Below are 17,858 nucleotides of genomic sequence, written 5' to 3'. Positions count from 1 at the left end.
CCTCCTCCCTCGCCTCCGACCACCACCAGAAACCCCATCCCTTGCGCGCGAAACCCCATCGCAACCTCAACCATCCCCGTCGTTTTGCGCAGCTCCGAGCACCACGAATCGCACTCAGCTTAGGCGCCACCCTTCTCCCTCACCTCCGACCACCATCAGCACATCCCTCACCTCAGCCTCTCCCCATCATTTTGGATTTGGGGGCTCGCGAATGGAATCGCGCAGAGATGCGCAGATTGAGGTTGTGTTCGTCGATGGTGCGGCTGGGTGTTTTTGGTTGGGTTTCACGGAGGTGCGCGCCTAAGGTGAATCGCAGGTAGTGAGGGTGGGTGGCCATAGATGATGGTGGAGATGGTGAGGCAGGCGAGTGGAGGACAGGGAGGTGGCGGCTAGGACAAAATGAAAGAGAAGGGGTGGTTTGGCTGAAGAAGTTTTTGCTATGTTAATTACTATAGTACCTCTCTTTTTGCTAATATTTTTTTGTTTAATTTTGATTTTGAATATGTGATTAATTTTCCCATAAACTAAGTTTTTGTTAATTAAATTTTCCCATACAAATTAAGGAAAGTTTAATTCCCATATTTGTACACATTGATGACTAAAAAGCCATATTTTCGAAAAATTTCCTAAAATAATTTATTAAAATTTATGGTTTGTAATTTAAAATTTCATGAAAATTTATATTTTTAATTTTATTTGATACATTAGGAATTTGAGTTCCTTCTCTTTCTACACACTCACATACACAACTACTTGGGCTAGCTCTAAGTAGCATATTTTTTAAATTTACTAATCGAGAATAAACATAAATGACTATTATTGAAACCATTTTTATGAATTTGATATGAAGAAAAATATGATCTCAAATATAGGAAAACTGACTAATTCTAAAAGACATCAAATGTTTAAAATAAGTAAAATCAGCTATTGTTTTATATATTATTAATAATTTAATGAGATTGTGTGTGTGCCTTTTTACAAATTACAAATTTACCAAATCATTGCGACTCAAAGTTATCTAGATTTAAGTTTCATGAGGAGCCATTTATGTGTGTATAGTGCCTAATATACATCCTAGATGCCATATTAAGTAAATGTCACTAAACATTGACAATTTTTTTAAAAGATTTTATAACATAATTAATGTGTATGTATACTTGTGTACATTAAACATAGTAATAATAGCAGAACTGCTATTAATGAAAATAAAACTCTATCATAATATATAATATTATTAATTATAAATTCCAGTCATTATTACACTTGAAGAAAATAAAATTATCATTATTATTTTAGATATCATGATATATAATTTTTAGTGTGATTCGATATAATGTCTTGGTGCATAATTTTAGTATATATATCATTATTCATACTTAATTCAATTAGTATAATATCTTTACATGTCATTATTCATACATAATACAACTTTTAACAACTTTACTAATTATATAGTTCAAATTATCTTAATTTTTTTTTTGTTATTCATAATTGAGAAGTTCTTACATAATTGTAAACATAAGTTTATTATTCATTACACTTTATGTGAATAATAGCATTTATACATGACACTATATGTATAAAATAAGATAAGAATTGAAAAGAAGAAAAATAATTAATAATATATATGAAATTATATATACAGTCAAATATTTTATATATCATAATTAAACAAAATTATATAATTTTAGTTACATTTAACATTGTCAATAACTATTAACACTATTATATTTTTTAATTGTATTAGACACCCAATAAATACCAACACTATCATTTTAATTGCATAATAGTCCCACACCCACTTGCCCAGCTCCTATCATATTCATATAAATATATATTATATATGCTTTTTTTTCTAATCAATAAAGGAAACGACCCAACAAAAAAGAAAATCAATAGGGAAATGAAGCTTATTTGTTATTTGTTCAGTCAAATCATTCATAAAAAAACAACAAAGATTTGAGTAGAATTATATGTAAAGATCAGACGAATTTCCGAAGGGATATGTCCACTCTACTAGCTTTATTTTTATTGGTAGGACTTTTAGTGTTATCAACCTTTAAATAATTTTTGGCGTGATTTTTTTTATGACTGTATATATTGTAGTTATTTAGAGCATCAACGAAATTTTCAGAAAATTCCAAATAGTTTACAATACTGAAAACTAAGTTTAAATATATTGCACGCGTGACTAATTTATTTTTATGCGCGTAGAAAATAATTTATTTGAACTTAATTTTCGGTACTGTAACTATTTGGAATTTTATGAAAATTTGCAAGATGTTCTAAATAACAACAATATATACGGTCATAAAAAAAATTGCGCCAAAAACTATTGACAAGTTGAGAACACTGAAAAATCGAATTAATAAAACTTAAATTGAAATTCTGTATATTTATATTTTTATTAATAAATTACATTTTGTCGTTAATTAGTAAACCATACGATTGCGTGATATATTAATAACCTGTTAAAAAGTAACACAAATTTCTAACCATAATATTAATATTTTTTAAATTAAGATAATTACTTGACATCAAATCTAGAATTAAAGTTTGTGTACCATTTTTCTATGAATCTACAGAACAAAACAATAATGTTCGAAGTTTTGAATGGACTGTAAGTTAATTTGGACATGAGTGAAATATGAGAGAGTTTGATAATAGTGACCGAGAGGATAGGCAGGATTAGGTAGCTAGCTATATAGCCTATATTTTATAATTAATTACATATAATATATAAACATCTACCTAATTGTTTTTTAGTAACATCTAATTGTTTTTTTTGTGGTAATGAAATTTATTCATTGAAAATATTCATGATCTCACACAACTTAAAAAGTTAAATAATTCGTAAAAAAAAATATTAACAAATTCATTATTTTATTTTAAAAACATATAATGCTAATTTATGAGCAGACTTATAAGCATAACTTAGTAATTTCATATTTTTACCATTCTAAAATTAAAATTCACGTGTTGCATGACTCTTTATAAACACAATTATATTTATCTCTATTTTTGATGTAATAAAAAAATAATCAGATTTGTCTAAAGTTATATGTTTCACCCAAAAATTGACAATAGAATCTACTAGATTTGATATTATAGTTGAGTTGATTGGGAGAACATGGTTTTTTTTTTGAAAAGTTGGGTGAACATTATTCAAAAGTAAACTAATCTTTTACACCTTGAAACAAGACTGGATAGATCAATAAATTACAAGTCAGAACTAGAACGTAGACTTTTCAACTCTAATTAGCACAAGTAACAATTACATGACTCGAATTCTAAATTAAGAATACATGAAAATAAATTTTAATAATCAGATCAAGTTATGAACCACCGCACTTGTACCATCAGATTGGTTGTAGAGCACTTGCTGATGCTCAATGAGACGAGGCTAAACCAAATGTAAGGGGGATTAAATTTATTTTCTAAGTAAAAATTATATAAGAAATCTTGTATTATTTAAAAATAAAAATAAAGAAAAGAAGTTAGGAGCTTATTAGTCCTTCTTTAATGACGATATACAACCTAAAACAGAGTAATCTTATAGAAATGAATGTTGTTATTTACTATTTTTACGTGTCCAACACCATATGAAATGAGACTAGATATTATATTACATCAATCACGATATGTTATTTTTTTGTAATGTTGGACAACAATAATACCCTTTAGTAATTCTCTTATAGAAAGAGAGGCGTTGAGTCCCCTAATTTATCTTTAATACAAAAAATTCACTTTTATAATTTTTCTTTATTTTATTTAAAAAAAATTATGTATTACCCCCCTCCCTTTTTTTACCATTTACCCCTTGCTAAACTCAATTTCTACAATCCAGCCCTGTATACAATATACTTGAAATTAAAGTTAAAACAAACCTAAATAAAGTAAAGAAAGAAAGCACTATCTTTTTTATTAATTAGTATTTAATTAAAGGGGGTTGGATAATTTTGTTTGTTTAAAAAAGAGAACCAAACGAGAGAAACGTGTATACAGCTTCGTCCTAGTAGCTGAAAAAAATAAGTGTTACGCATGCAAAGATTCAAAGTGGCCTTTAGGAGTTCCTTCTAAATTCTAATAAAACTAAGATCTATAATCTTGAGTACAAAAGTACATTACTAAGTGCCGTGGAAAATTGATAATTGGAAAAGATTTGGTCTAGCTAGGACAAATATAATATAATATGATAATTAATATTGTTCAATATAGATACCCATATCTCTCCTAGTCCCAACCTTTTCAATGCTTCGATAATTCACATCACACAAAGTGGCTACTTTTTACTAGGACAAACTAAGTGGGACCATTAACTTTTGCTAAGTGGAGAATAAAATGCAATGAAAGTAAATAATAATAATAATAAAAAAAAAACTTTTAATTTCTTTCTAGGAGGAGCAGGACTGTGAGTCCGTGACCCTCGTTGTAAACTTTTTTTAATTGCTACTTAAAAAGATTTATTATATCTTTCATACTTAATTGCTTTGTTTTTGACTTGGGGTCATACTTTCCATATAATAAAAAAGATTAGCGCCTAAGCTTGATTAACTCTTCGTAAACTTTCGTAGTATACTTGACGTCAACATGAGCTCATTTTCACTCATGCATGTCCGTTGACTGAAATAACTAACTTCCTTCACACTTTGAATTATGAAATCAATTGAATCGTTTCTTAAAGTATATAGCAAATTAATTATCAAGTAATCTTTCTCATTCTATACACTAATTTAATTTTTTTAGATATAAAAAAATATATCTATTAACAGGTCAATCTACTACAATACTCACCCTCACCAAAAAAATAAAATAAAAATAATTCTTCCATTTTCCTAAACTATTTATAATTTGAAATCTGATTTCTTAAAATATCGAAAAAATTCATCATGGACGTCATTTTCTAATCATAATATATCTCTTTTATGTAAAAAAATAAAATGTAGATAACATAAATATTGTAAAAGTGTTTGGCTCCTTAACTAAAAAATGTTTTTTGTTTTTAAAAGGTAAATTTTTTTTTTTGAAAACAAGATGTGTGTTTGGCGTTGTTTTCAAAAAAACAATTTTTAAAAAGAAAGTTACAAAAATAGAAGAGTTTGATGTTTTTGTTGTTCTCAAATTTTTTTTTGTCTATATTTTTTTTTTCTCACATCACTTTTTGAATTATTATTATTGTTGACACCGTTTTTCGTCAACAGTGAAAGGAGAGCACGAAAACAACAAACAATAATGACCAATTAAAATATAACAACACAAAACACGATTTTTACGTGGTTCAGTAGTTAAATCTGCCTAGTCCACGAGTCTCTGTTATTAAACTCAAGATTATCTCTGAAAATTCTTAAGCATGAATTCTTCAGAGTTTTCTCTCAAGGTTCAGAATTTCCGTCCATTACAATGGTGCATGACCTCTCTATTTATAGAGAAGGCTGCAGAATACTATCCCACATATTTTGGGTAGTTACTCTTTTTGTGTAAATAAAATAAATGGCTTTAAATGCCTATAATCATATATAAAAGGAAACGTCCCCTGAAGACCAGGGGACATATAACTGACCAAATAATATCCCACGATTCTAGGGGATTTACAGTAATAAATGAGGATTACATCTCGTATGGACAACACTTATAGATATTCAAGGTTTTTATCATATATCTCCAAGGCCTTAGCTTCCCAGGTTTCTCGTCAGCTTTCGAGCTAGAGACATCTTCCGAGGTCACATGGCTTTCGAGATCGTATGTGCGTCGAGCTCGGGACCCCTGATCCGAGGTCATCCCCGAGGATGGATGCGTCTCCGGAGCTACCTTTCGAGATCGTAAATATTTCGAGGTCACCACAATCGAGGTCGTCTATGTCTTGCAGGCTCGATATTTAGTCCTGGAGCATACTCTAAACCTTACGAGTCCAATTGTTTGTGAATCCAACTTTCGAGGTCACATTGAACATGGCTCGAAAACTGGGTACAAAAATGATCTAATATCATTTATTGTCACTTTCTCTCACATTACTTTCTCTCACTTCACTTTCTCTCTCATCACTTAATATTTCCTCATTTTCTCTCTAATCATTTTTTCTTTCTCACCATTTCTTCTTTTTCTACACACTTCTCTCTCTTCACTTTCTTTCTCATCACACTCTCTCATTTTTTCTTGTATCGATCAATTTCTTTCTTCTTAATTTTTATTTCTTCAAATTTTCTCTCCTTACTTTCTCACACCTTATTTTTCATAATTTTTTCTTTCAAATTTTTTTATCTCATTATTTATTACAAACTTTTAAAAGATTTTTATCTTTGTAAATATATTTGTTAATTTTTTATTTAAGATTTAAAAAAATAAAACTAAAAAATTATTTTTAGAAAACATTAATCAAACACTTCTTGTTTTTTGAAAACTGCAAAAACTGTTTTATGTTCTCATTTCTGATAACACAACTTTGAAAACAGTAAACAGAAAACAAAGTCAAACGGGCCATTTGTTTTAGTGGTTTGTTTTGTTAACTTTAACGAAATATTCTAAATATTTAGCAGAATATACATTTATAACTAACTAAAAATAGATATTTATTAATTATATTAATATAAATTCAAATATTATAAAATATCATTATTATAATAATATTTAATATAAGACTACATATATAATACTTATATTGATATAAATTCAAATTTAAATTCAAATGTTATAAAACATCATTATTATAATAATATATAATACAAAATTAAATATTTAATAACTCTATTAATATAAATTTAAATATTATTGTTATACCAATTTCTGGAGTGTCATTATCCATTGGCCAGATCATGCCTAAGGCTTAGTCACTTGTAACTTTGTATAATTTTTTGGTCAAGCCCAATAACTTAAGCTCACACTCAGATGTAACCCTAACTCTTAAATATAAATCAGAGGATTAGGGATCAAGAGAAGAGAGGAAAAAAAAGGGCGACAACTTTTCACATAGAGAGCGCTCCTTCTTCAATGGAGTCAAATAGTTAAAAGCTAAATACAAATGTAATTCATGCCTTGCAAGATCAATGACAGTGACTAAGTGGATGTAGGCCATCTTTTTGTGGCTGAACCACTATAAAACTATCTCCATCCATTATTTATGTGTACTAAAAACATCTCATATATTTTTCCCTTGATTGTATTGATCAAAAAGTCTTGTCTTGTTCTTGTTCCAGAAGAAGTTGTCAAACTTAAAAGAAATACATATTATTATGTTACTTGCTAATTTCTCTAGTGTATTTTTTCATATAAGTTTAGTTCACGAAAATTAATTTACTCCTCCTAGAAATATTTGAGTTTTTCAATTAGTGTTATGTTCAAGCTACCATTGTTTGTTTAATAAAAAAATAAAAATGTGTTTTGAGATCCATTGGAAAAATATAGCTATCTGTCTCAATTTGTGAAAGTCATCTATGAGTAAGTTGATACTATGTAATTAGTAGTTATGTAGATGACACACTACCATTGAAAAGGGTTACCATTGAGGTAGTGTGATAGCGTCTCCATTGGTTACAATTCTCAGAAAAAATCTCTTTGACAATTTTGGGCAATGTTCCCTGCTTTCACTTTCACATACAAATATTTGACACATTTTCAAATAAATAAAACCATGGTCTCAAACATTGTTACATATTGATTGAACTACTTAAATTTTTTATCTGTGACTGAGTAAATTATTTTCCTGCATAACTTTTATGATTTTAGTACAATAGATAATTAGCTTGTTAATATAATATTTGTATTTTCTTACGAGTTTGATTCTTTCATCAGTAACAAAAGCAAGCAGAATAGTTGATTTAATTGGTTGGCAAAATTAACAAGGTTTGTAGTTTATATATATATATAATACAAAAAAAAAATGTTTTGACCGATTTTAAGAGCTTCATTAAAAATATTGTATTTGTTTGTCTTTGTTTAATTTTATTTCATAAACTAGCATTTTTGTTCTTTAGTGTGACAAATGTCTTGTCCTTATTTGTTGTCATTTAAAAAAATACAAAAAAAGGGAAGAAAAAAAAGAGGTCAAAAATAAAAAAAAATGATAATAATAAAATTTTGCAAAATATATATATATAAAAAAGAAGGTTTTGGCTAGTAAGTTTTTTTATGGTTATTTTGTTAATAATCTTTTGTTTTCTTTTTAAGGTGTTTCTAATTGGGGTAATCAGATTGTGTGGGATTTGGGGAATTTTTTTTTCTTAATTGACAGTTACCAGATTTGTGTCCCTTTATTGCACATATTTAGTTTCATTTTCTTGAGTTTTTAAACCCCTAACCCACGAACACATATATCACTCTCTTTTCTTGTTTCTTCTTCTCAGTTTCACCTTCTCTTCTCGTGTGCTTGTGGTTTCTCTGGTTCTTTGTTTTTTGTTTTTCAAGAATGGCTAAAAACCAAATCAGATAGCAGTTCTAGGCATCCTGTTCGTGCAAAACCCTCAGTCAAAGCCCCAATTGACCCTCCTGCTACTACAAACCCTTTGGGAAAAACAAGGGGTCAAGCTCGGAAAAAGTATTTAACCTGAATGAGAAACCATCTCAGTCCACCTCTCTAATCGCTTCTGCTACTCCGGGTCTAGGTGGTGATGACCCTCAAAAGACCTCCTCATCTGCGCACTCGAGTCCTAAGCCTTCATCTTTAAAGGAAGTTTCTGCATCTCGATATGACGATTCTGGAGGAGCAAAACCCAGCACTGAAGTCTCCCCACAAGTATCCTCTCCACCTTCTTCTGCGTCTAAAAAGCTCTCTGCTCATCGATCTGACAAACGCTCTAAACGTGGTGTGGCTATCTCAACTCCCCTGGCTGCTTGTCTCAAAGAAAATCCACCTTCTGTGTCAATAACTAAATTTGAGGGTGGCGATAAGAGTGACTCAGAAGTTGAATCTGATCCTAGTAAGGGATTAAATACAGGAACCCAACCTGAGGAAGAAGAGACTCCTTGTAATGCCCTGAAATCCCTAATGCGGTTTAATGACTGGATTAGTAGGCCGGGAGGGCCATAATTGCTTTATTGTGCCATTAAATGATTAAATACATGTTTATGTGAATTATACTATAATATGATATTAAATGCATGCATGTGGGTCCACATTTAATTATAAGAGCATTTTGGTAATTTGGCCCGTTGAGGGCATATTTGTGTATTTTGGTGCATATTGTGATTTATGGATGAGATCCCATTATTATGGGGATATATTCGAGCTATTCGGCATGAGATGGTCTTATATTGCAAATTAGCGGTTTTGTCATAATAGGGTCAATTATTGGGATATCGGATAATGGGAATGTTTATTTGATGATATATTGAGAGTTATTGAGATCAGGAGGAAATTCTGGGAGTTTTGACTATTTTTCCCCTGGGGATGTTTTTGGGACCCCGAGCATTAGATTCTATTTGAGGTTACTTAAGCGTGAAGTAGTCTGTCAAAAAGAACCGTACGTTAAAAACACTCTCTCTCTCTCCCGTTAACCTTTGTGACCATTCGTGGCAATTTCATAGAAATTTTGAGTTCTAGGAGTTAGAATCAAGCGAGGATCGAGGCATAGCGATCCTAGGAAAGATTAGAAGCTTCTTGACCGAAGGATTTAACGAGAAACAACCCAATCAAAGGTAATTCAAGCTTTAAGTTTTGAGTTTTAGAGTTTCTAAGCTTTGATTTTGATTTTGTGTAACGATGAGTTTTTGATTCGTTTGAGCCTCAGGATTTGATGATTTTGGATCATTAAGAAGTTTGGGAACTTTGATTTTTGGATTTGGAGATGTTTAGGTATGTTTTTTGAAGGTTTAGAATGTGGAAAACCGGAGATATGGCTGGTTCCCAGGTAGGGGCCGCGGCCCAAGCTCGATGCTGAAGGAGGTGGAGGTTGTGCGTGAAGGGGGCCGCGACACTAGGTAAGGGGCGTCGCGGTGCTTGCCCCTGGTGATTTTGTTTTGGCTGGGGGCCGCAGCTCAGGGTTTTGGGGCTGCGACTCTTGAGGATTTTTGAGGCCAAATGGGTGTTTTGATCATGGGAACTCAATCTTAGGCCTCGGGATCGTTCCTACTACCCGGATTAGTGGGATTCGATGTCCCAGAGGCTAGGTCTTGGTTCGAGAACCTCTATTATTCATTTTATTGATTGAATCCCATATTTGGTTATGACTAGATGACCACTAAAGGACTAAAAGTCAGATCGTTCTCAAGGGTCGTTCGTTATTTCATTCTCGCTCGAATCAGAGGTAAGAAAATTGCACCCCATATGTGACATGCATGGTTATTCAAGAGGCATGTTGAATGTTTAAATGTGGACATGGATTGATTATTGAATGCTTAGCGAATCTTGGTCACTTGTGCATGGTACTAACTAAATAGTCAGAATTGGCAAAGTTGTCAGTATCAACTATGAAGCTGTGACTCATTAGTCAAGTTCGACAGTGGTACTGGGCACTGGTCCCACAGTGCCGACTCATAAGTCAAGAGCGGCCTTAGCGTGTTCAATGCGAGCCAACAAAGATTAGATCTAATCGCATCTGCATTAAATGACTCAGAAGAGCGTTACTGACCTCAAGTTCGATGAATACTATAAGCGATTGTCTAGCCAAAGGCTAGTTACTTAGAGCCAGAGTGACTATTTAGTCACATGGCTGTGGGTGCCAAGCGCCGTGTGACTTACCCATCAGTCACTCATCTGTTTAAGCTAGTGATACATGTTGACCCTCAAATTAGCCAACGACGCGGAGTCAAATATACGACAGGAAAATAGCACGATGCTTGAAAATACAATCAAATGGAAAGTAAAGAACACCAAGAATTATAGTGGTTTGTGTAATGCCCCGAAAACCTTAATGCGGTTTAATGGCTAGATTAGTAGGCCGAGAGGGCCATAACTGTTTAATTATGCCATTAAATAATAATATGCATGTTTATGTGAATTATATTATAATATGATGTTAAATGCATGCATGTGGGTCCCCATTTCATGACAGGGGTATTTTGGTAATTTGGCTCGTTGAGGGCATAATTGTATATTTGTATGCATGTCGGTGATATATTGTTGAGGCCACATTATAATGTGGATTTGTTCGAGCTATTCGGCATGAGACGATCTTTGAATATTAAGTAGCGGTTTAGTCATAACGGGAGTAAGTTCGAGGCTCGGGGTGAATCTCGGGAGGTTTTAGTGATTAGAGCGTTGCCGGGAATATAATGGTAATGAGATATGAATTATTGGTATTTGAGAATATCGAGAATAGCGGGAATTGAAGAGCGTTAATTATGATTAACGAAATAGGTGAAAGATGACGATTTTACCCTTGGGGAGACTTTAGAAGCTTTAAATGACCTAGGGGCATTAGGGTCATTTGGCTTGAGATATATATGGTTTTGGTTGGCTGTAGAAACATACAGAACTAAAACAGAGCAAGGTTTCCTCTTCACGTACATCACCTTCCCTCTATCTTCCTTTGAAGTTTTTGGTCCCAAATTGAAGAATCAAGCTAGGAAATCCCAAATTGAAGAATCAAGCTAGGAAATCAAAGCTTGGAGGTTATAGACTTAGTTCATCTATTAAGGAGGATTCAAAACCAGCTGGAGGTAAGAAATTGTCCATGAATTCCAAGTATTACTCTGTTTTTCTTTTAGTTTTCAGCCTTTAGATTTTGATGTGGATAGTTGGTATCAATGGGAGTTTTTGTGTATGATTGATTGGGTTTTGGTGAGGGGGTGATGTAGATGAGGTTTAGGGGTTCAATTGGATGTTTTGGTAAGGTTTGGGATTGGTTTGGAAGGTTGGTTTCAAAGGGAATCGCAAGGAGGGAAATCAGAGGAGTTGCTGGTCTGAAGTTGGCGCCCCAGCGCCAGCGCTAGCGCTATGCAGGGCAGAGAATGGCCCTCTCTGTTTCTAGGGCAGCGCCCCAGCGCTGGTTGGCAGCGCCTAGGCGCTAGGTCAGTTTCAGGGAATGTTATTTTTAGGGCTCTAGTTGGTTTTTAAGGCTCGGGGGTTGGTTCCTTTACCCCCTTTGAGTAGTTTGAAAGTCCCGAGAGTGAGGGAGTGTGGTTTAGATTGTGAACCATTCATTGATTTACTTTATTGATGGTTTCTAATTGGTTATGATTAGGTATCCGCTAAGGAATCTAAAGGTTGATCGTTCTCAAGGGTCGTTCTTATATTATTTCTCGCTCGAACCCGAGGTAAGAAAACTGCACCCTATGTATATGACATGCACGATTGTTGTTGAGGTATGTTGGTTGATAAATGTGGACATTGATTGCATATTAAATGCTAGCGAATATTTTTTACTTGTATATGGTACTGACTAGTCAGGGACATTGACCTAAGAGTCAGAAATGGCATAAGCGTCCTGAACACAGGGCCGAATGAAGATTAGATCTAATCGATATCAGCGTTGAATGACTCTAAGGAATTAACGCTGGACCGACCCTAAGGTCGATGAATTTTATAAGCACTTGCCTAGTCTAAGACTAGTTACTAGAGCCAGGGCCTAAGGCCTAGGTGACTGCTTGTCACATGGCTAGGGAACAGAGTTCTATGGTTATGGCTCTATGGTCATGAGGAAGGTTATGTTGGTGACTAGTCATCATGCACCTATCCTGTTTAAGTTAGTGAAAGGCTCACTTATCTATTAAGCCCCGGTGACCCTATCGTCACATGGATATTGGGAACTGAACCCATTTTAGTGACTTTTCCAATTGTCACTCCTCTATCTGGACTGAAAGTCCTGAATGATTATTATGATCATTGTTGATATTATATCATGCTATATTGTGTTTTCTTGCTGGGCCTTGGCTCATGGGTGCTATGTGGTGCAGGAAAAGGGAAATAAAAGCTCACCCAACCTTGAGTGGGGAGCTTAGGTGGTGATGTGTATATATGCGGCTGCTTGACCACCACGGCCAAGGCGTTCTCAGAGGAACTAGGGGGTTTACCCTATTTTTGCCGCTTAGGTCGACGGGTTTGTAAATTTGAAACAGTAATGACCGTATTGAGTTGTAAATAACTTGTAAAAGATTTTATTGGCCCATGAACAGTTTTATGTACTTAATAAAATATATCCTTTCCTTTTTATGGGTTTTTCACCTTAGCCTGTTAATAACACTTAGAAGCACATTTTAACCAAAGGACTCGGGTAGCGAGTCAAATTTCCAGTTCATCGTTCACGGTAACTGTCCTGGGGTAACCAGGGCGTTATAGTTCGGCCCCAAAGATTGGTAATGACCTACGTCCACTTGATGCTATTATTAATGTTGAGCTTCAAAGGTGTGATCAAAGAACTAGGGTTCTTGAGTTTCACAAACCTTAGAAGGAGAAACAATACAGGCGATGGATAATAACAATACAATTCTCTTATTCTCATATCAGAAAAGAGGATTCGGAAAAAAAAAAAATCCCCCCTTGAGCTATTTCTTGTATATTTATAGGCTCAAGGAAGGTTACATGAGTCAATTAATCATATATTTCCTTAATAAACGGATAATCAGGTTATAATGAAGAGATATTCTCGGCTATCATTACAACTATACAAATTTATACATAAATAAAAGGAGTATATGACCAGGTTGGTCGTATATAAAACTTGAACCCCGCATATGGAAGTATCTCTGGTCGATAGGCGAGCATCATCTCTGCCACGTGTTGAAAATTCTTGCCACGTCATCCACAACTGTTTTTTGGATAAACATTTGCCCCTAAGTTTATTTATTCCGACTAGAAATAAGTAAACTTAGGAAGCTAACCTTTCGTATACCCCACGAAATCTGTCAGAGCCACTCGTGCTTCCTCGAAAAAGGTGACCTAATCACATCCAATCATGCCTTTTCAGTTTCCAAATAACCCTTCTGATGACTATTACACTCTCCCATGCCTTGAAAAAGGTAACTCATGATTACCCTTTTTATCATATTTCAGCCATTATAAATAGTCCCCAAATTTACCTTTTCACTTTTTACTTGCCATTTTCTTGCCAAGAACCCTCAAGAACTTCAACCCAGAGCTCAAAAAATTTGAAGATCATCCGTCACTTGTTCTAAAGATCCTCTGTTCGCACGCCCAAAGTTGCTTCATTTCAGAATCTCCAATCTTCGTCTAGGTAAATTTCTTCAACTTTCATGCTCTCTGACATGCCATGCATACTGTTACATGCCTGTTTTGAGTTCTGAAATTTTTTGTGTTCTTGGGTAGAAATGCATGAGGATTGTGTGTATACCGATTGATGTTTGATATGGCAGCATAGTTTTGCTCTGTAGGAGTTAGGAGCCAGTTTGATAGTCAAGATCATAAGTTTAGGGCGTAAAATCAAAGTAAAAATTTGATTTTTAGGCTAGTTGAAAAACTGGGATTTTCCCGCCCCTTCAGAGTCGAAAAAGCTTTTTTTTTCCAAAAAACTTTTTGTTTCCGCTTTTCAATCTATTTTTCAAAATGCTCGCATAAAACCTAGTGTTTCTGTTAGAATGCTGTTGGTCGTATACGCAAGCAATGTTATTCCAACTTTCAACATAAGCTCTCAAGCTGTGCGTCTTATCTCCTCCTTTCTCTGTTCGCAAATTTCATGCAAGATCCGTGGGAGGAGAAAGACCTATCGACGACGACTTATTGACTCAACTGCTTGTGGACAAGGAGCAACCATCGTCACTAATACCTGACATTCCATTCTCTCGTGTCACTTCAAACACTCCACATGTCCTTACTCGAAATATGGCCCGAGCTAAAACCAAAGCCCAGAAAAAGAAAACCCCTAATCCTTCACATCAGCCTGCTCCTCAGGCTGAAATTTCCTCGACCCATGGTCGATCTGAAAATATTCCTGACCCTAATATCCAAACACACGCTCAGCCCCAACATGTCATTCAACCAGATGTTGAGTGGTATTTAGTACCTGAGAGCCGAGTGACGATCAAGATGATTGCCAACTACATCAGGAAGTATGGTCTCACGGGGATGACCTTAGTCCGACCCAACCAAGATCAACGGGCGAACCTGCCCGGAGGCGCCTTCAGCGCCTGGTCGAGGTACCACATTGAGGCAGGGGCTACCTTGCTTCTTCATTCATTCTTTCTAGGGGTGGCCAACTATTTCGGAGTTTCCCCTTTTCAAATAACTCCAAATGGGTATAGAATGCTTACTACACTCTATATCCTTTACAGCCACAAAAAATGGCCCGTGCCAACTCCTCATGAGGTTAACTATTTGTTCGACCTCAAATCCAACCCCAACCAAAAAGGTACGGGGTTCTTTCACTTTTGTCACTAGGAGACCGGGCGCACCTTTTTGACCGACATAACTCACATATCGAATGTGGGGAGGTACTACCAGGAGTATTTCCTTACGACCGACATGATCGCGGACAATCTGGCCTTTGCTCAAGGAGGTAAAACCTTTGTATCACTGGTTGTTACTCTTTGTTTAGTGTTTTTCTCCACATTCTCTTAAACTATAAATGCCTTCCAGGCCCATGGTTGCGACCAGACCCAACTCCAGACATGGAGTTGAGATTAGACCTCTTGGCCAACATGACTGACGTAGAAAAAAGCGTCAAACATCTGGTCACAGAGGCTAACCTTAGGCTGGTTTGCCTTTTGGCCCCTCATCAGGACATGAGGGAGTCGACAGCGGGGAGTGCTACTGGCGGAGAAGTTCCCGAGCAGCACCTGGACGTGGAACAACCTCCTCCGAGGAGGGCCATCGGAGTGACAATCAGGGAACCTTCCAGCACTCCGTGGGCTGCTGCTCCCTCTGTCCCAAATAGAAAAGGGAAAAAGAAAGTTACCGAACCCCTCGAGCCCCTCAACGAATCTTCAGACGAGAACGGTACCGATCTCTCGCTCTTAGATAACTTGCCAATTCCGTGTCACTTATTTTATGGGGACGGCAATTTTAAGTACGCTCCAAATTTAGATTCATCCTTCTTCATGCCAGAGAGTGAGTATAAGACTAGTAGAATATGTAGTATAGCGACCAGTAATAATAGCTCGGGTATTTCACTTACAATTTTTTCCTTTTCTTTTCTTGACATGACATATTTAATTGTTTATACTGTTTCACTACTCGAATGTTTGCTTTTGTTTCAGATATGGACTCTGAGAACGTGTTCGACATTTACAGCGCCCCTGAGGCTCCTGCGACTCCCTCGAGCAGAAAGAAAACAAGCAAGAGGCATCCAGGGGAAAGCAGTAAAGCGCCTCAAGCTAAGAAGCCTCACAATGCAGGCCTCCCGAAGGGCGGGCCCTCAGCCAACGCAACTCCACCTTCTCCTCACGAGCAGCAGACTCCCCCTGCTCCAGCCGGGTCAACTCCATCTCCAACGGACCCAACTAACCAGACTCAGCAGGCCGGTCCTGCTTCGACTGGGGGCGACATAACTAGCCGCGCCTTCAGAAGGGTCAAGGACAGTGTCGCGAAAATTGTAAAGCACGATCGCTGTCGAGAGATGATGGCCGCGACAGAGGCGATGGACGTTGACCAGATCTTAAACCGCGCCTTGAACGAGTTTGCCAGTGTAAGTCATCTTTTTCTGTGGAGACAACCCTTCTATATTCTACAGTTAGTCTAACCTTTGCTCTGACCGCAAGCAATGCTGACCCTTACTGCCGGCCGTCTCTGCTCGGGTGCTGTTACCGAGTAGGCCAAATCTTTGGAGCAACAGCACGCTGATGAACTCAAAGCTGCCGAAGCGAAATATGCCGAATAGCTTGTAGCGGTGCTCAAGGAGAAGAATATACTGGCTGAGGAGTTGAGGGAAAAGCAAAATTCTTTGGACAAAACCATCGAGCAGAGGGACCAGTTCAAGGAGTCTAACCGCGTCAATTACCGCACGGCTAAAAAGCTCGAGGAGGACTTGTCTGCGAGTAGACAAGAGACTACAACCTTGGAAGGCCGGATCGAGGGGCTTGAGAAAGCCAATGCCAATAATTTGGAGAGGTACAAGAATGCCACACTCCGATGCTTCTATGATTTCTGGAAGCACAACCAGGGTGCCAACTTCAATTACCTTCCTGAGAATGCAAGAAACACTGAGCTCGCTCGTTGTGCTGCTCGACTGGCAGAGGAAGAAATAGCGAGGATTCCTGCTTCCCCTGAGATCTCGCTGGCCACTGGGATGGACGGAGGAGAAGCTGATGCTGAAGAAGTGTTCAACCAGGATGCTCCCCAAGATCCTCCAATCTCTTAGTCTTTTTCTTTTATTATTTCAAGTATTCGATCTACGGGTCGTAGTGTAAAGACATCAATTTTTTATTGCTGCATGGGCAGCCTTTACTTTTATTTGAACAATTACATCCGAGCAGCGACTGCTCACGGTGTAAAATGATGCATTTTGATATTATAATATATTTGCATCTTATTATAACATCTGTTTGCATGACCGAACTTAGCATAGCACTTTAGTTTGATTTAACAAAATAAGAAATTTTTGAAAAATACTCTAAGTACCCTAGCATGCTTTCACTTATTTTGCTCATGTGTTTACATACCTTTTAACAATATGCTTTGCTTACTTGTACCTTATATGCCCCCCAAGTGATCGAGGAGCTTTAGGTTCTTGGTCACTTGCCTTGACCAGAACCTGTTCGAACATTACTGCTCATAGCAATATGATTAGAATTATAATACAGCAAAACAACACACGTAATGAGCAAATAATTGTAATAAATACAATAATTGGCAAGAAATGACTGGCTGCGCACAGTCCCTTTTATTTCTCATAATAAATGGACTAAACATGTCTATACGAGTGATCAATAAGATCTTACACTTATAAGCGACCAGTCACATAAAATGACCAACCCTTTTTCAAAACTTGTAAAAAGTAAAATTAATACAAGCCAATTCTTTAAGAAGAATTGTTTAT

At 35.9% G+C, this 17,858-nt stretch overlaps 1 protein-coding gene across 1 annotated transcript; it reads left to right on the top strand.

Moving 5' to 3' along the window:
* Window positions 1-211: 211 nt before the first annotated feature.
* Window positions 212-17,180, top strand: LOC133795011 (uncharacterized). Its single transcript, XM_062232466.1, has 5 exons — window positions 212-292; window positions 8,337-8,438; window positions 8,558-8,957; window positions 16,081-16,344; window positions 17,056-17,180. Exons 1-5 carry the CDS (start codon window positions 212-214, stop codon window positions 17,178-17,180), a joined length of 972 nt encoding a protein of 323 aa, XP_062088450.1.
* Window positions 17,181-17,858: the final 678 nt, after the last annotated feature.

This window comes from Humulus lupulus, chromosome 8 (assembly GCF_963169125.1).
Source record: "Humulus lupulus chromosome 8, drHumLupu1.1, whole genome shotgun sequence".
NCBI classification, from domain to species: domain Eukaryota; kingdom Viridiplantae; phylum Streptophyta; class Magnoliopsida; order Rosales; family Cannabaceae; genus Humulus; species Humulus lupulus.
This window is presented reverse-complemented; position numbering and strand designations above follow the sequence as displayed.